The 20573-nt window shown below is 46.4% G+C and overlaps 1 protein-coding gene across 1 annotated transcript in view; it reads left to right on the top strand.

Annotated features, from left to right (window-relative positions):
* DIP2B (disco interacting protein 2 homolog B) overlaps positions 1 to 20573 on the top strand; it is a 738038-nt gene that overhangs the window by 703742 nt on the left and 13723 nt on the right. The window contains exon 36 of the mRNA XM_069230866.1: positions 7740 to 7914. Within this exon, the coding sequence (XP_069086967.1) occupies positions 7740 to 7914 (175 nt within the window). The remainder of the gene's footprint in view (positions 1 to 7739; positions 7915 to 20573) is intronic.

Genomic DNA, 20573 nt, shown 5'->3' with positions numbered 1-20573 from the left:
GTGCCCCAGCTGCTCTGGCTCAGGTCATGACTCGAAGTTGTGCAGTAAGTTTGCTCTCATGCACCCGAAAGCAATCAGGGAGAGGGAAAATAAGTTTTACATCATGAAGCATAAGAGGAGGACCTGCTCCAAATCGCATGGCTTTTTCCCATTGCAGTCATGAGCTGAGCTCAGCATAAAGTCCCATTATTGCTTGGTGTTCTGGTAAGTGAAGAATACTCTTTAAGCGCAAGAAGGCCAAGTGCTATTCGTCCCTGGGTGTTATTCAAAGAGTCCGGTGTCTTTGGACTCCAAGCCTGTCCCGCATTTAGTCTCAGCGAGCTTTGAGTCCCTCAGACTTTCATCATCGACACAGCAGCAGTTCTCAGCCTTCAGTGAGGCCGTGCTGTCAACTTTCCAGACACTGCAAGCTCCATTCGAGCGCCATGGAACTTCCTCAACCCCAGCTGAACATCCACCAGTGGGCCCTCACTTTGTGGCAGTTGCCGTCTCCGGCCCTGATCCTGCACCCATACTGAATTCAGTCCAGACTTCCAATAAGGCCCCTAGATTCATGCCAGTTCCTTCTGTGCTAAACCTGATGGTACCAAATTCGATTGGGTTGCTGGTTTCTGACCCCGTGCTGACTTAGTCCCAAGCCAGGCGGCCTATATTAAACAGTGAGTTAACTAAGACATTGCACTAATTAAGGGCTGGCTTTAGACTTGCAAAATTCCCATGTGCTAGATACTTCCCCTGAGACAAAGTTGGTCTTAAGACCTGGCCCACAAATCAAAACAAGTGTCTTTTATGCTGTAGTAGAGCAGCAGAAGTGATTCACTTGCAATTACCTACTCGGAAAGTCAAGTCAAAGCCAGTTGATAGAAATTCTTCACTAGGGTCCAACTTCAGCTGATCGATTGTTATCATTCAACGAGGCCCTTATGATCAGTTTCATGGCCACTTTGTCTATGCCATAATCTGCCCCTCCAGTCAACTGACCTTGGCCAGGAGGCACAAACCAGGCCCTGGTGACCCTGCTTTTTTCTAAGGCTCCCACCACCAAACATCTTTTGGTGCAAGCATCCACAAGTAAATTCAATTTAAATTCTGCTGCCCAGCATAGGTAGTTTAAATGTATTGATGGTTTTTCTCAGCTAGCCTGGCTTTACACTTTTTGACCACGATGTGCCTTCTAGCGACACGGCCAGCAAGATTTTGCAGGCCGTTTGGGACGACATCAGGAGTTCATTGGCCCATATGATCTAAGATGGGCAGGACGCAGCAAAGTGTGTTGCTTGCAGGCCTGGACACTGCCTACTGCATAGGCTGTGTCTCTTGACACAAGTGTAGTGCTTGGAAGCGATTAACCAGGTTTTCAGGGGCTGTCCAAGCACCCCATATGGATATGCCCTTCAAGGGATCTAAACAGTTCAATGAGAAGACCCACTCAGCATTTGAAAAATAAGCGCCCACAGCTTAGTCCTCAGGGTGATTGTCCACAGCCCAGACAATTTCACTGCAGTACAGAACGTTTATGGACTATTCCAGAGTTCTAGGTTCAAAGCAGCACCAGCCTTCCCTGTCGATGCAGCAGAAAACAAAGCTTTTTTGGTGCAGAGGGAAACGTGGTGGACAAGACCATTCACATCAGCAGGGAACACTATTCTTAAAAGTTTTCCACCCCTGCTATAGCAGCTCTCAAGCCACATTGATTTGCCCTCCCAGGCCCAAAACCGCTGGTAGGGTCAGGACACGATATGTCCCTCCAAGCTGGAGATCTGTCACGTGACACGGAAGGGTCTTACAAATTGTTCAGAATGGCTAAGCTGTGCCTTTCCTTTTTTCCCCTACCTGATTGTCCGCCGTGTAGGAAAGTATCCTCTTTTTGCCATGATTAACACACACACATACACATATTTTGCCTGCTGTTCACTTGGATCCTGCTAACCAGGACCCCAGTGAGTGTGCTCTCTCTCCCTCTAAATTTGGTTGTTCCTGACTTTGTGCACCCCACAATTGGCATACTGGTGCCCCCATCTAAGTCCCTAGTACATGGTTCCTAGGTACCAGGGGTTCCCCATGGGCTGTAGCATGTATTATGCCGCCCCTGGGAGCCCATGCAAAATGTGTCTGCAGGCCTGCCATTGCAGCCTGCATGAAAAGGTGCATGCACCCTTTCACTACAGGTCACTGCACCAGGTTACTATAAGTCAACCCCTACGGCAGGTCCTCCTAGCTCAGAGGGCAAGGTGCAAGTACCTGTGTCTGAGCAAAGGTGCCCCCAGGAACTCCAGCTCCATTTTTGTTGTTCTTCATGAGTGCGGGTAAGCCATTTTACATGTGTACTAGACAAAAGTCACTACCTATGTCCAGCGACACAATGGTAACTCCGAACCAGGGCATGTTTGGTATCAAACATGTTGGAATCATACCTCAATACTGTTTCCACTATTGATTGCATGATTCCTGCACTCTGGGGGCTCCTTAGAGGGACCACCAGCTTTGCTCCTACCAGGTTGCATGATTTTCCCGTGCAGCCTGCACTGCTGCCATCCTGCAGACAGGTTTCTGCCCTCCTGCTGCTTGAAGAGCTCAAGCCCAGGAAGGCAGAACAAAGGACTTCCTTTGGGAGAGGGAGGCAACACCGTCTCCCTTTGGAAATTGGTGCTACATGACTTGGGAGGGGTAGCCTCCCCAGGCCACTGATACGCTTTAAAGGGCTCTTTTGGTGCCCTCCTTGCATAAACCGGTATGCACCAGTCCAGGGACCCCTGGTCCCTGCTCTGGCGTGAAAATGGACAGTGGAAATGGGAGTAACCACTCCCCTGTCCATCACCACCCCAGGGGTGATGTCCAGAGCTCCTTCAGGGGGCCACTTTATTTTGCCATCTTGAATCCAAGGTGGGCAGAGTCCCCTGGGAGCATCTGAGTGGCCAGGTCAGGAAGGTGACGTCACAGCCCCCTCCTGATAGGTGGTCATCCTCCTATGTGACCAGTCCCCTTTTTAGGGCTACAAAGGGTTTCCCTGTTGAGTGGGTCCTCAGATTTGACATGCAAGATTCCAGCAGGACTCCTCTGCAAAATTTACTTCGGCTTCTGGCCACTTTAACCGCAACTGGACTTCACAGGAACCTACAATCTGCAGCTCCAGTGACTACTTCACTCTGCAACATTGTTTGTCCTGCTCCTTCCAGCAACTGCAACATTTCCCCGGCTGTGCATCCTCTGAGGACAGCAATTCTTCAGTGTGCACCACGAAGCAAGAAGGAATCTCCTTTGGAGTGAAGGAGTAACTCCCCTACATCCGCAAGCACCAACTGCATCAGCGACCGGCTGCGTGGATCCTCTCCTGCAAATCTGCATGGATTCTGCAGCACAGGTGGTGGTCTGGAGTGGTCCTCGCTACCAGCTTGGGAGGTGGTGAGTCTTTGCCTCTCCTTGCAGGACAGTACCCCAGGGCACTGCGACTCTTGCAGCTATGAAGGCTTGTTGGCTCTTCTTCCAAGGGATCTTCAGGCTCAATGTAGCCCCGGCCTCCAGCACTCTTCTCTGCAAAACATAGTCTCCAGCCTGCTGCTCCAGTGATGTGGGACTTTCCAGGTGTGCTGAGTGGGCCTCACTGCGACTCCTGTGTCTGCTGCCTGTGAGTTGCCAGTGGGGGCTGCATCCTTGACTTCTGGCTCTCCTCATTGCTGAGGGTTGCCTGGAGCTCCACTCCTTGGGTTGAGTCCCCTCAGACCTTCCTGGTCTCCAGCAGCTCTGCAACTCTTCTTCTGCAACTTTTGCCTTTGCCAAGGCTTGTTGGTGGTTTTTCCGCACCACTGACTGACTGCAACTCTTCTTCTGACATGGGACATCGACTGCATCACTTCTGGAACCCTTCTGCTGCTCCTGTGCTGCATAGCAGACTCCTAGTCTTCACCGTCGACCTGGTCCTGCATCTCCTGAAGGATAAGTAATGACTCCTTCCCCTACCGGACACTCCAACTGGAACTGGACTTGGTCCTCTTCATTTGCAGGACCTCTTCCGTCAGGATCCATCTTCTGTTTCTTCCAGTCCTGCTTGGATCTTGCCCCGTCCCTTTACATAGTTTACCTGTGGGTTTGGGGAAAAAATAGGTACTTACCTCTTCTCTCCTGGTCGCTGAGGGAGACCCTGGTACTTAACTTTTGGGGTTCCTAGTTCCTCCAGCTCCCCTCTACAGATTCCACTTCGTTGGGTAGAGGCCCTCTGTTCGCATTCCATTTACTTAGTATATGGTTTGCTCGCCCCCTAGGGTGTCAATTATTTACTGTTATTTCATGGTTTTCTATTGCTTTCTATGCCCATTCCTGATTACTAATGTGTATATAATAGTGTGTTTACTCACCTGCAAGTGGAGTATTGCCTATACAGTATTTTAGTATTTGTGTTACCATAATAAAGTGCCTTTATTTTTGTAACACTGTGTTGTTCTTTCATGTGTGTAAGTGCTGTGTGACTGTAAGTGCTATTGCATAAGCTTTGAATGTCTCCTAGATAAGTCTTGGTTGCTCATCCACGGCTACCTCTAGAGAGCCTGGCTTCCTAGACACTGTCTACACCTCACAAATAGGGGATTACCTAGACCTGGTATAAGTTGATAACACTATAGGTGCTCACCACACACCAGGCCATCTTCGCGCACGCCACTCCCAGCACAGAGCACATTTTGGCAAACCACCTTGCAGACGCCATCAAGTGGGTGCTGTGCTCACAGACGCAAGGGATGCTAAGTGCTCTACTTCCTTGTCCTGAAGAAGAAAGGAGGCCTGTGGCCTTAATTGGACCTCTGGCTATTGTATGCTTTTGGTGCCGGATTGTGTCCCAGGCTTGTATGATGCATATTTTCATATGCCTGTCCTGAAGTTCCACAGATGTTACCTACATTCAGGGTGGGGGGGGGTCTAAAGATTCCCATTTCACCCAGCTTGCCTTTCAGCCTTACCTTGGCTTCTAGGATGTTCACAAAAGTGATGGTGGTTGGTCGTGGCTTATTTTTAGAGATCAAGGATACATATATTCCTAAACCTCTACAATACAACTCCCTGTTCAAGGCTGAAGTGTCGTCATCAGTCACAGACCACCCCTGGACTGCAGCAGGGGCTCTTGCTCATCGTGGTGTTTTCCATCAAGGAGTCTAAGCTCCATCTGAGTTTAACAGAGAGGGTTGCCTTCAAAGGGGCTATTCTGGACACAGTAGCGTTTAGAACCTTTTAACAACAGAACCTAGTCTGGAGCAATTAGGATACATTTTGGACTCATTGCTGGGTTTCAGTGAAGATGTTTCTGACACTTCTTGGACTCCTGGCCTCATGTGTCCTTTTCATCCTGTATGCCAGATTGCACATTTGGTCTCTGCAATAGACCCTAAGGTTTCAGTAGGCCTAGCCTTTGGGTTACCTCCCCAATGCTGTCCACATCCTGCAAAAGATGGCTCAGGACCTTATGCCGTGGTAAACAAGTGTCAACTTGTTCTTATGCAAGCCATGCTCCCTTTCCCACTCAGATCTAGGCCACCGCCGGAGCAGGGTTGTGATTATGGCGAGGTGAGATCAGAGGCCTCTGGTCTCCATCAGCATGCTGGTTCCATGTGTCTTTGTGAGTTTCAGGTCAGAGTGTGGCCCTTAAAGCTGCCCTACTGACCATCAAGGTAAGGTTGGTACAGATCCTGACAGCACAACTGCCACATTATATTACAACAACTAAGCTATGTGGGTACCTGAATCCTGTGCCAGGAGGTTCTTGATCTCTGGAGGTGGCTGGACCAGCATAATATCTTTCTCGTAGCCAACTACCTCTTAAGGTCTCTGAACACCAGGGCAGCTGAGCTGTGCAGCCATCAACAGTTAGACCACAAGTGGCCCCTCCATCCTGAGGTTCCTTAGGGCATCTTTGATCAGTGGGGTGGTCTTTAGCAAGATCTTTATGGCACTTTCAGAAACACTGTCAAATATTCTTCACACTGGAGATTCCTACAAAATGGTAATTGAGAGAATGATTCCATCTTCAGTAGGATACAATATTCCTATACATTTCTCTGCTACTTCATCTCTTGCCTCAAGTCATGATTAAAGTCAGGACAGACAAGGCTCAAGTCATCCCAATAACCCTGAGCTGGACAAGAAGAGTGTGGATTAAGAGCTTCTAAGTGTTTATCCTTTAGTCGCGCTGGCCCTTCTGGAGGACATTTTGTTTAAGTAACAAGAAAGAATTTCCACACCATCCATCTCCATGTGTGGTATTTTATCAGTGATACCTACATTCTTTTGACTTGCCACCCTAAGTCATAGATGTTATTCTTGCAGCCAAACGTATGTCCACAAAGTTTATCTATTCTGGACACGGGGGAAATTTGTGGCCTGTTTTGGGGTTCATTACCTAGACCCTCTGCAGGTCAAACTCTGATTAATTGTTTCGTTTTGTCATTGGCCAGGCACAGTAAAGGGTTACTTTTCGGCAATTTAGGCCATTTTATGTTTGCCTGACCAACTTTCTCTTTAATCCACTGGTTCTGAGGACTTTTCTGGAGGGCCTGATGTGTATGTTCTCTCCAAGACCATTCGTCAGGCCCTGGTGGGACCTAAACTTAGTTTTGATGTTCCTTCTGGGCTTGCCACATGTACAGATGCTTGGCAAGCTTCTGAAGATCAATACAGTTTTTCTGATCACTATCCCTTCTTCATGTGGATGAACTGTAGGTGCTGTCAGAGCATCCTTCCTACAGCAATTTCTTTAGGGACAAATTGGTTCTAAGGACGTTGGCTGCCTTCTTGCCAAAGGTGGCATCAACCTTCCATGTCGGTCTATTGATTACCTGCAGACATTCTTCGTTCAAACACAGCCCTCTAAAGATGAGATGCTTTATAGGCTTGACTCTAAACCAGGTGCTGATAAAAGGACTTTGTGGAGGTGGATAATCATATATTAATATCTGCTACACATGGGCTAAGAATGAAAAGCCTGAGTGCTTCTTCCACCTGTGCATATGATGATATTGGCAAGGGGATTTCCAGTTCGGGATACCTGCCAGACTGTGATGTGAGTGTTTGTTCATGTGTTCACAGAGTACTCATTCCTTAATAGTCTGGTCCTGTTGTAGAAGCTGAAGGTAAGACATCTACTGATAGAAGTATCCATAAGTTAATTACCCTTGGTAACGTTCTTTCTGGTGAATAATTGCTCTAACAGCCCTCCCTCCTCCCAGTTCCGTGAAATGGAATCCTTAACACCCTAATAAGGCCCCATTTAGATTTTGGTACTCCGTCACCTGTATGTAGTTGTAGGTGCTCCACTTCTTCTGTTGAGGAATGAGAAAGCCTAAGAAACTGACTTTGGTGCACAGTTGAGACTCTGCTCTATAATTTTTGAGGTGGTATGAATTTACTGCAAAGCCATATTGTGCCACCTACTGTAGCACAGAAAGCATAGCTGGAGAAAAATCTCCATGTCCAGTCAGTGCTTGGGTATATTCTAAATGTGATGATTCTACAGTTAGGGTCAATGAGAAGGAGCATTACTGAAGGCAAGTAACTTCCAGTGCTTGTCTTGTTAAAGAATGTTTTTTTTAAACCCCTTTTCACTTTTAGTAGCTACTTACATGCATCCTGCCATTGCCATCTGATTGGATGATTTCTAATGACACAAGTATAATTATATCATGGTTGGAAACTTCTGTCTGGTTCATTGGATAATACCCTCAGCTTGTGGATAAAACCTCTGTTTGTGATGTCTGCAGATTTGGGTGAACAGTCCTCACACCTCCAGCGGGTATTACACCATCTACGACAATGAAAGTCTTCAAGCTGATCATTTCAACACCAAACTGAGCTTTGGGGACACACAGACACTTTGGGCAAGAACAGGATACCTTGGTTTTGTTCGTCGCACTGAGCTTACAGATGCCAGTGGAGGTAAGAGTTAAAAAAAAAAATGTGAATGTAGGGAAGAAAAAGCACCAGCAAATCTGAAATATGATGATGACGTGTAAAACATGGCTTCTCCCACTCAAGTCTGAAAATGGCAATTGACACCTTTTCTGGAATAGCCTTTAGAAAACCATACTTATAAAATAAATTAAGTACACACAGAAGGGAAAAAAGAAAATATGTAATTTGCTAGGGGAATTCTAGATTTCTTTCTAGTGAATGACACAAACTAGTAAATTATAGCAGGAATTTTGGAAAAGACCAAGCCAGATCCAAGGCATTATCCTCTCCCCCAATAATTCCAGTCAGCGCAAACATCTTGAAATTTCATGGGTCTCTTCCCTGTAGTTTTTTCATGCAAATGGTAGCATTTCTCCATCTTAAACTGAGATTTTTAAGTTTCCTTTTATAGTGTCACTGTGCTATCTGTGTTCTTGTGATTTATTTAAGCAGTGTTTTTCATCTGATCCTGGCATTGAGTGGTTAGTGTCCCTCTGCAGTGTACATTAACTGAAGTTACATTTAACAGCTATTAGTGGGGGAAAAGACCAGTGGTATCCACCCTCCTAAACTCTCATACCCATCAGAAAACATAAACACTGTTAGCTTCACGTTCATATTGTTGAACATAGGCTGCTGACAAACTTTGTGTCAGTATTTCGATTGAGACAATTTAAGCAGTTTATACAGGGTGCTGATGTTTTAAATATGGTGTTCAAGAGCATCTGTACTTCGTTTGTCGGTAAACATTGTTGTACTCAAATGAGCCGTTTAAAACCCTTCCACCCTGTCCTCAAAAGAGGTAAACTTCAAACTGAAAATTCTTGCTATGACCTTTTTTGGGAGATACATTGGCCTTTCCAGCAAAGATGACACTTCACTTGCCAGTTTTGTCTTAAAAAATAATTTAGCAGTCAATAGTTCCGATTGAATTCTTAATTTGGTCTAATTTATCCTATATTGCAAGGTTTCTTTCAAGGTTTGCTGCACAATATGTTGTTCTGATTAATACTTCAAACCACATATTCCAGACTACATCCAAAGAATTTCCTCAACAATTCCCTTGTGCACTTGTAGGTAGTGTAGTGCAGCTCCACGTCAACTCCGTCCCACCCCAGAAATGACACCAGACACATATATAGCCACCACGCCTGCATGCAGATGTCTGTTCCTTTCTTTCCTACTATTGGTTACAGATCTAGAGCTAGCTCTCTCATTTATATTTCTCCTGACAGAAATATTTCTAAAATATTTTTTTAAGTGTGCAAATCACATGCTTCCAATTAAAACCACAGGATTTAAGCCCCGCAAGCACTGATAGACGGGTCTGTGACAAACCCTCACCAGATTCCCACCAAGTTTGTCTCTAGCGCTAAAGATGAAATACAAATGTACCCAACTGGTTCTCCTGTTGGCCAATTGTTGGGTGGCTATAGGCTGGATGGGGCAATTGGGGCAGAGCATCTACCTTTGGAAAAAGGATGTCAGAGAGTGGGCAGTAGCTGAAGAGATCCGTCTTAAACATGTTAAGACGGATAACAAAGCTGAGTAAGACATACACACCTGGATCATATTGGTACACAATTTCGAAGAACGTAGAGAAAAAACACTAAAGGACACCACGTACAAGGAGCTATAACATAATAACCAACATCCATAAGAGAAAGGCGATAGCCACTGGTCGTGAAGACAGGAGCATAGAGTAGGGGTCTTAATACTCTCTATTTTCAGTACAACGTTCTCATTGTAAGGATACTAATTATGCTTCTAATAACTGATGTCTGTCAAATTGATCCTGCCTGTTAATTTTTGTTGAAGCGATGTTCTCATGTAATTGCAAATTTTAATGAAAGATTCTGAAAAGAAAAAAAATGGTTTGTCTCTAGGGCGTAGGTTTACTGCTTTACTCCAAGTGGTGCGAGGATTGCACCAGGATGAACCTAAAAACTAAATGGTATTGCGAGGCCAAGCTGTGTGTCACCTCACACTGTCCGAAGAGGTGCAAGGGCTGGCCTTGCTCAAACATCCGGATATGTTCTCCCTCACTAGACTCATCTCAAGGATCCTCTTTTGATTCCAAATCTTCAGGTATTTTGAAATCCATGAGTCGAAACATAACTCCCCTTCATCCTGCAAACCTCATCAGGAGAAATTGCTTGGACGTCGGTGCCTTAATATCTCGGTCCGGATTCCCTGCTGCTGTTTTGCTTCACTAATGACGGAGCTGAAACACTCATGCACTGACAAAAATCTCTGGAATGTGCTTGTTAGTCTAAAGAAGACATTTATTAATTCACTTCACAAGGTTCGTAAAGGAGATGAGCGTGCTGAAAGTACACATTTAAAAATGGTCACAGCAATGAAATGAAAACATGTACAAATGATTCTCCACTGCAATATACACAGCAAATGTTATCTATATTACAATGCGAAACAAATAATGAATTAAAAAATGCATCACTATGATGCAAGGGCAAATCTGCTTTATCGCCTTCCTAATCCGCATCAGATCCCAGAATCGATCGTGGAGAGAGAGAGAGAGATCAATTATCCTCACATGAAGGATGACACACCTCAGCATCCTAAGAATGTCCGAGATCTGAGTCAGTCCCCGGTCTATCTGGTCTCTGCCTCTTATACTTTGAACAAACAAGAGAGGAGAATTCTAGTAACTCCCTCCCACTGCATAAGTTTATTATTTTAAAAAAATGCTAGTTACTTTAGGTCAGCTTTGAAAAGAACACGTTGGGAATTGGCTAAAATCCCAAGGTGCCTTCTATCAAAACAAAACCGTTCATTGCCATCCTAGTACATTCTTATCAGCCTAAGCCCTACGTGAGAAAGAACACACAAACATGCAGAATAAAAACTTGAGCACATTGTATAACGTGGAAAAATACTTGCAGCTTTTAACGTGGTGGTGGCTAATGCTAAAATAAAGTCAACCGGAAAAATGAAGTTGGTGGTCACTAATGTGACGGTGTGCTGCTAGGCTAAGTGCAATATGGAGTCAGTGGTCAAAACACAAATAGCATTACAGCTGCAGGACCGACCCCTTCCTCCCCCACCCAGCTCATTTCGTTCCAGCTCATCATTGATTGATCTGCCCCCTAATGTGTTGTCTCTTTCTTGCTGCTACGACACCCACCCCAACTTTGAACCGGGTGCCAGGATCTTTGCTGTGCCTGCCTGTCGACACTGGCAGTAACATCTGAGGAAGTACTGATTGCCCTTTTGGACTCTGAAGCAAATTAACCCGGCCCTTGGTTGTAGTCCCATCCGACTCAGCTTCAGCCTCAACAAATTAAACTCATTCATGTATAGATGCCACAATATCTTTGCCTAAACAAATATCTTTGGCTTCAGACTCTGAGCACCATGGTGAAGGGGATGATGGAGATGATGAATCTTAATGTTATAATTTTTTGGACCTTCAAGAGGCCTGTGTTCTGGACACTTTCCTAACACTAGACTGCACTCCCCATCTGGTCCCTCAACAGAGAATTCTGTCTCCTTTGTAGTAGTCATCAGAAGGGTGGTGGAAGTTCTGGGCCTCCAACTTCTGTGATTGAGATCAAAATAAATGTTCTAATAGAGGTCATACTTCCTCAGACTTTTTTCAAAACCATTCCTCGGTTTCAACCTGGCCTTTGCAGTTACCCTCACGGGTGTGTTGGCCAAACCTGGATCCCGCCCTCCAGTCAATAGACAGATCGCCAGATGAAACGGAGCTACTCCTCCAGCATCCTTCACCAACTTGTAGTTTAGGCTCCACAAGCAGACAAATCAAAATTCATTGGCAGCTGCATCCCCTTGTAGGGAATTCAAGTGCATGGAAGTATTTGAGAAGTGATTGCTTTCCTCTGCCTGTCTTGATCTATGCTCTGTAAAAGTCAGTTGGCTCCTGGGGCACTCTTTGCATGCTTTATGGAAGTGGTGGGTGAGATATTGTCCACAGTTCCTTAGGAATTTGCTGCTAATCTGGTGCAGATCATTCAAGATGGAAAAGATACTGCGAAGTACATCATCCATTCTGAGCTGGACTGCACATACTATTTGGGTATAGCAGTCGGGACCAGGCTGGTGCTTTAGCGCCATGTGTAAATAAGATCAGTGGGCATTTCGAGTTTATAGACGGGCCATTCAATGAAAGGCTTCTCTTTAGAGACGAAGAATTTGGCCCTGGAACACTTTTAAGAGAGCAAAACCTCAGCATGCTTCCTCAGCCTTTCAGAGCCAGTGTGGTGATATCCACAGCAGTTTCACCCTGTTCAGGGCTTTGAAAAGGGCTTTCAACAGTGAAAACATATGGTCCTCTACAGCTGCAGAAACCCAGGGAAGTGGACAATGTCGGGTCTCTCATGAGCAACATACTACTCCAATCCCTACCTCCTCTAACATTTTAAAACTCCTTTAGCTTGCCATCAGTGGCACAAGGCTATCCCATTGGTGGTAGGATAAGTATACGTTTTTACCTCCGTGATTAGCAGAGCAACACATCAGACGGATGAGTGCTGAAAATTTTCAGGATGGATATACTGTACCTTTTCTGTCCACTCCACTGTATATACCACCTACACCACAGTGATTTCTGGAGGATCACTTGCCCATACATCAAGAGTTTTTCAGCATCATAAATAGGGACTGGATGCTACTCCTGTTATTTCCTGGTGCCAAAAAGGGATGTTGGGTCCGGAGTGGTGCAAGTTATTTTTCTCCGAATTGTTTTGACTCACGGGATCGAGTGATGCCTCCTCTCGGTGATAGTGCACATGGGTATCGACTCCTTTTTTAGATTGTTTTCTCTCCACCGTTTCCTCCGTCTTGTTCAGGTGTGTGTTTTCGCTCCATCTTTCGACTCGCTCCGGTTTGAAATATTTCTTTCCGTCATCTCTTCTTCATTATTGTTTTTGCTTTCACTTATTCCTATGTTAGCACGCCCAATCACCAGGAGGCTACATGTAACTCCTGCAGATATTTCCGGTTGCAGAAAACGCTTTGAAACTGAAGGGCATATCAACTCTAAGTGGCGCACAAGGCTCCTGATAACACCTTGGACATCTTTGGGGAGGAACGCGCCCAGGAGGAACCGGAACAACCGGAAGAGTCTTTCTCTAGCCAGGTCTCCTCTGACTTCAACATGCAGTGAGACATCTAAAGCCACAAGGTAACATCTGCACAACCTGTGAGTACCATGGCCCCTCCTACCCGCCCCAAGACTGTGGAAAAAAAACTTCTAGAAATCGCCGATCTGCCACTGCCACCAGGCCATGGCTGGAACAGAAAATCCGACAAAAGCAGACAAAATCACTCAGACCAAAGCATTCAGTGCCGAAATCCATTGCCCTGAAAACCTCAAAGCAGATAGACTCCAGTCAGTCTTTGGCTACACTTTCTCCCGTGGAGCCTGTCCTAAAGACTATGGATGCTCGTCAGGGCTGCCTCCATATTAAGGAGGGTACAAGACACATTATTGCTTCTTCTACTGTACTGCTAAAGAGAAAGCTATCTTTTCAAGAAGTCCTGGACACTTTGCCGCTGCTAAAGAAAAGAAACAAGGAAAAGGCCACCAGCCCATCTAGCTGGCCTTCTCCACCTCCTCCTCCTCTCGAAACACCTTTTCCTCCTCCTCCACCCCTTCTCCACCTTCTTCCCCTCCTCATTCCCCTGCCTCACCTACTCCAGGAGATTATACCCCTCAAGGATCCCATTTATATATTGGGGAAGATTTGGGTGGGACACAGCATGACCCAGGTCCCTGGACACTTATGACCTCCGACCCATACTGTCCAGGGATTCTGACTTATATCCAGCACGCCCACACTACCAGATGACACTGCATTTTACCAGCAAGTAGTGCTAAGAGTAGACGCATTTCTTAATGTGGAACTACAAAGGGACCCTATCGAACAGGACTTCCTGTTTGACACACTCACATCTACTTACAGTAATATCCAGTTTCTCCCAATGCTCCCTGGCATACGTCATCATGCTGACAAAATTTTCAAGGGACCCATCTACTCTAGGGTTATCACCCCTAGAGTAGGCAAACAATATAAGTGGGCTCCCGCAGACCCATTATATATTAGGTCCCAGGTCCCCCCTGATTCCATCACAGCCATCACTGCACGAAAACGTGCTGATAGGCAGGCCACAGGTGATTCTCCTTCTCCCGAGAAGGAGAGCAAGAAAATCAATGCTGCAGGAAAAAGAGGGGCTGCGCACGCAGCTAACCATTGGTGTATCGCCGATTCCCAGGCCTTATTGGCTAGATATGACCAGACTCACTGTGATGAAATGGAGGAGCTCCTCCAATTTCTCCCAGATGAGCACAGCAAAAGAGGGCAGCAAATGTTTGCTATGGGGCAAACAATCTAAAATAATTCTATCCGTTATGCCCTAGATGCTGCAGATACAGAAGCACGTGGCTTCAATACCAGTGTCATATTAAGAAGGGGCACATGGCTCCACTGCTGTGGTTTCAAACCAGAAGTACAGCAACATACCGTTCGATAAGGAGCATCATTTTGGTCCTCAAATGGATGCTACTCCTGAGAAGCTAGAAAAGGACATAGATACAGCAAAGGCATTGGGTGCTCTCCAATCTCCCACACAAAGAGGCACTTTTCATCGCCCAACTTTCAGAGATGCCTATAAGATCCACATCCTATGAGGCATCTGTAGGAAAGTGCTGCTTTTGGCATGGTTACACCCCACCCCCCACAAACACACACATTTTGCCAGGTATTGATGCTAACTTGACTTAGTATTTGCTGGGGTCCTGCTAACCAGGCCTTAGCACCAGTGTTCTTTCCGTAAACTGTACCATTGTTTCCACAATTGGCACACACCTGGCACACAGCCAAGTCCCTTGTAAAATGTACCAAGGGCTCAGTGTCCAGGGAGGGTCCCTAAGGGCTGCAGCATGTATTGTGCCACCCTGAGGGACCCCTCACCCAAAAACATTGTCACACTGCCATTGCAGATTGTGTTGGTGGGGAAAAAGTGCAAAGTCAACATGGCACCCCTTCCAGGGTGCCACGTCCTCAAACCACTGCCTGTGGTAAGTCACCCCTCTAGCAGGCCTTACAGCCCTAAGGCAGGGTGCACTATACCCCATGTGAGGGCATAGCTGCATGAGCAGTATGCCGCTACAGTGTCTTAAGTCCATTCCTAGACATTGTAAATGCAGTGTGCCCATTTTTTGTAATATGTGCACAGAGGGCATCTTAGAGAATGCCCCCTGTATTTTACCCAACCTTTTAGTGTAAGGCTTACCAGTCTGTGCCAGCCTGCCACTAACAGACAAGTTTCTCACCCCCAAAAAGGGGAGAGCCTTTGTGCTCTCTGGGGTCAGGCACAAAGCCTGCACTGGGTTTAGGTATTTCACACCTCCCCCCTGCAGGAACTGCAACACTCGGCGTTGAGCCTGATAGGCTCAGGCCTCCTGTTACAGTGCCCCTGTGTACTTCAACTAGTGGAGATGCCCGCTCCCCGGACCAAGCCCCACGTTTGGTGGCAGATGCAGAGGGAATATTGGGTAAAACAAGGAGGCGTAAAACAAGGAGGCGTGACCACTACAAGTAGGACCACCCCTAAGGTGTCCAGAGCTGAAGTGACCCCCTCCCTGCAAAATCCTCCATCTTAGTTTGGAGCAGAGGGACCAGTAGGGATATGAATGTACCCCGCTCCCCAAAGGGAGTGGGCACAGGAAGGGTGTAGCTACCCTTAGCCATTGGCTATTGCCCTCTGACCTCTGTAACACACCTAAATCTGTTATTTAGGGACACCCCTGAACCTTACTCACCAGATTCCTGGCGACCTCAAGAAAGGAGGACTGCAAAGCCAACCCCAGCAGTGAAGGCTCCAAATGACAACTGACTTGGCCCAGCTCTACCGGCCTGTCTGCAGATTCAAGACTCCTGCTACAAAAAGGTGACGCATCCTGAAGGACCAGCGACCTCTACAAACCCCCATCAGAGGACCATAAACCCCCGAGGACAGCGGCCCTGTGCAGAAGAAACCCTCCAAAATAACTCCTGAACCACCCCAGAACCGCAAGCCCTTCCCACTCTGCACCTGATGCCCAAGGCCCCAGTCCAGGTGGCTCACCGGTACAGAGAAGGTCCCCTGGCAATTCAGACCTTGAGACCACCCTGGATTGTCCCCTCCTGGCAAGCACAATGACGCCTGAATCCAGAGGACCCCCCCCGACCGTGACTGGATCAGTTGAGCATTCCTGACGCTCAAAGGTTCTCCTGCAGCTTCTGGCCTTGGGGAATCCAACTGACAATCCAGCAACATCCAGTGGGCACCTCTCCCTCTCGTCCAGCCTTTGGTTACCAGAACCGACCCCCTGGACCTAGCATGCAGCATCTTTTGTGACCCCCAGGGTTCCCCCCATTGAAAAGCATTGGGTGTCCAGCACTGTGTTTGCACCCTCCACCCAGCTGCCCCTGTGCTGCTGAGTGTGTGTTCGGTGCTGACCTGTGTCCCTGTGCAGACCTAAAACCCCCCCAGGCCTGTGTCCTGAAAACACAAGTACTTACCTGCAGTATGTTTCCTACCGAGCACCCTCAGTCCTCATAGGATTCCATTGAAAACCCAGATCCAACTTTGACCCCTGAACCCAGCCGGCCCGTGTTGCTGGTGGTGCACTTTTGGGGTCAACCTGAACTTTGACCTTTGGACATACTAAACCCCGAAGACTGGGATCATAAGTCAAGTACTTATCTGTTAAACGCGCTAACACTTTTCCTCTCCTAGGACTGAGTTGGTTCCTGTGAAAAATTGCACTGTCCGCTTTTGAAATTGAAAAGTGTTACTGCTTTATCTGCAAAACCTAAACAAAGTACATTTGATACATATGCTTGATACCTACTTTCAACCGTACTTACCTGCAACAACAATCTTCTGGTTCTAGTAATAAAGTAACAAAATATATTTTTGCTATATAAAAACACTGGCCTAGAGTTAGTCATTGAGTGTGTGCCTCATTTCTTGACTGTGTGCGTACAATACAACAAATGCTTTTCACTACCCTCTGATAAGCCAACTGCTCGACCACACAACCACAAAAGAGAGCATTAGTATTATCTACTTTAGCATCTGTTGAGCCTCTGGGGAACCCCTGGACCCTGTGCACACTATACCTCATTGTGGTATAGTTTATACAGAACAAGCTTCCTACATCATCTACTTCCCAATCCAAACAGCCTCCACCCTCCTATCCCAGAGGTTCTTTAGAGGTTCCTACAGAGGCAACAGCAAGGGCAGAGGTAAGAGCATTGTCTCCCGAGGCTCTTCCTCCACTGCGGAGCAATGACTACCTCTATCTTCCCCCGTGCATTTCATACCCGTCGAGGGAAGCCTCCGAAACCTCTATATTTGAATGGGTCAACATCACCACGGACCAGTGGGTCCTTTCCCTTATCCAACATGGTTATTGCCTGGAGCTCATTAGCGCCCTTCCACATATTCTCCCCTGCACTCACAGACTCTCATACGAACACCTCAACCTTCTCAAACAGGAGGTTCACTCCCTTTTTCTCAAAGAGGCCATCAAGCTTGTTTCCTTACAACACCAGGGATCTGGGGTATATTCTCTATACTTCATCATTCCCAAAAAGGACGGCTCTCTCAGACCTCTTGTCAGAACACTTTCACATGGTTACTCTTCAAAATGTTATTCTGCTTCTTCAACAAGGTGACTTTATGATGGCTGTAGACCTAAAGGACTCCTACTTTCAAGTTTGTATCCACCCTGCACACCGAAAATACCTAAGGTTGGTTATTGCAGGCAAACATTATCAGTTCAAAGTACTGATTTTCGGGGTCACTACTGCTCCCAGAGTCTTCACAAAGTGTTAAGCAGTAGTTGCTGCACACCTCAGAAGACACAACATCCACGTTTCTTACCTAGATGACTGGCTCGTCAAAGCCAGGTCCTTACAGCAGTGCCAATATCACACACAGTTGATTGTGGATCTCCTTCACACTCTGGGCTTCACAGACAGCTTTTCCAAATCCCACCATCAACCCCTTCAGATACAGCCTTATCTAGGAGCTATTCTCAATGCAGAGTTGGGGCTAGCATACCCCAACCTGCCCCGCTTTCAGAGTTTTAAGTCTCTTCTCCCCCAGTTTCAGGAGAATCACACATACACAGTTAGGACTATTATGCATCTGTTAGGAATTATGGCGTTTTGCATTGCCGTTGTTCCCCAGGCCACACTCCAGATGCCTCCCCTACAGCAGTGTCTGTCTCGTCAGTGGTCTTAGTCACAGTGTCACATGGCAGATCTATTGTTGTTAGATAATCATACTCACCGCTCTCTGCAGTAGTGGAACACCACCAACCTGTTGAAATGGAGGCCTTTTCCAGACCTTGTGCCTTAGGTCCTACTGACCGCAGATGCATCACTGACTGGTTGGGGCGCTCACCTTTGAGACCTCACAGTACAGGACTTCTGGGAACTCACACCAATCCCTACATATCAGTTACCTCGAGCTTCAGGCAGTGTTTCTAGCCCTGAAAGCATTTCTTCTTCACGTATCTCACAAGGTTGTCTTAGTTCACACGGACAACATTACAACCATGTATGATCTACAGAAACAGGCACACACGGTTTTCCCAAATGTCACAACTCTCTAAAAAAATATGGAAGTGGGCTCTTCACCACCACGTTCACCTGATGGCAAAGTATCTCCCAGGGAGGGACAACAATTTTGTAGACCTGCTCAGCAGGATGCAGCAACAAGTCCATGAATGGGAACTCCACCCACAAGTCCTTCAAACATCCTTGCAATGTGGGAAACTCTTCACATAGGCCTTTTCGCCACAGCAGATAACGCAAAATGCCCAAGCTTTGTCTCCAGGCATCCACACCCTCTATCCAAGGACAATGCTCTATGGCTGAACTGGTCAGGGATATTTGCTTACACGTTTCCACTTCTTCCTCTCATTCCATTTCTGGTTTGCAGGATCAGGCAGACGTCTCATCATGATCCTTGTAGCACCCACTTAGGGGTGTCAGCCATCATTCACCACACTTCTGAACCTATCAGTAGTTCCCAACAAGAAGCTTCCCAACAGGCCGGACTTCCTCACTCAAAATCAAGAACAGATCAAATATCCAGACCAAGTCACTCAACCTTGCGATATGGCTCCTGAAGTCAGAGTTTGGTTACTTAGGATTCCCTGCGAAATGTATGTACATTCTCGGGGAAGGTCATAGACTCACAACTAGAGCATGTTATGCTACAAAATGGAAACGTTTTGACTGCTACTGCCAACCCAAACGTATTGACCCCGTCAAAGCTACTGTTCAAGACACCTGTTATCTGCTACGTTTACAAAAAGCAAATTTAGCTTACGCTTCCATTCGCCTACATCTTGCACCTATAGCTGCATATCTACAGCACAGACAACATAGTTCTTTGTTCAGAATCCCAGTCATTAAAGCTTTCATGGAAGGCCTTAAAAGGGTAATTCCAGTCAGGGTGCCTACTGCACCATCCTGGAACCTCAATATTGTGCTTACCAGGCTGCTGGGCCCTCTTTTTGAGCCACTTCATTCATGTCCTCCTCAATACCTTTCATGGAATGTAGCTGTCTTAGCTGCCATCACATCACTCCGGTGTCCGTGAGCTTCAAGCATTAACTTGGAAGAACCTTTCTTTCAAATTCATAGACGCAAGGTGATCCTTCACACAAAGCCAAAGTTCCTTCCTAAGTTGTTTCACAATTCCATATAAACCAATCCATTGAGCTACCAGTCTTTTTTGTGCATCTTGACTCTGTTAGGGAAATCTCTTTCCACACTCTAGATGTTAAAAGAGCACTCATGTTTTACAATGACTGAACCAAAGAGTTTAGGAAAACTTAACATCTCTTTGTAGCCTTTTCACTACCTCACAAAGGCAGTCCAGTATCTAAAAACTGCATAGCTAGATGGATAGTTAAGTGTATTCAGACCAGTTATGCTAAAGCAAAAAAGACCGTTACCTGTTACTCCTAGAGCACATTCTAGTAGGGAAAAAGGTGCCACTATGGTTTTCCTTGGAAATATCCCTATAGCTGACATTTGTAAGGCAGCTGCATGGTCTACACCACAAACGTTCACAAAACATTACTGTGTGGATGTACTAGCATGTCAGCAAGCCAACCTAGGTCAAGCTGTGCTACAAACACTTTTCCCGTCAACTGCATCTCCCAGAGACTAGCCCCCGCTTTTATGGAGGGACTGCTTTACAGTGTATGCAGAGCATGTATAGCTACAGCCACACATGCCATCAAACTGAAAACGTTGATTACCCAGTAAGCATCTGTCCATGCCATGTAGTGCTGTAGATTCACATGTGCCCTCCCTCCTCCCCGGATGCTTGTTACAATATATTTGGACACATGTAGTTACATTTTGTATGAAACTGGCACTTGTTGCAGTTACCCCCCCCCCCCCCCACGTTTTGCCTGATATTGATGCTGACTTAACTGAGTGTGCTAGGATCCTCCTAACCAGGCCCCAGCACCAGTGTTCTTTCTCTACAAAAAGTTACTATTGTCTCCTCAATTGGCACACCTCTGGTTCACAGATAAATCCCTTGTAAAATGTACCAGTGGTACGAAGGGCCCTGTGACTAGG

This window comes from Pleurodeles waltl, chromosome 4_2 (genome assembly GCF_031143425.1).
Source record: "Pleurodeles waltl isolate 20211129_DDA chromosome 4_2, aPleWal1.hap1.20221129, whole genome shotgun sequence".
NCBI lineage: Eukaryota > Metazoa > Chordata > Amphibia > Caudata > Salamandridae > Pleurodeles > Pleurodeles waltl.
This window is presented reverse-complemented; position numbering and strand designations above follow the sequence as displayed.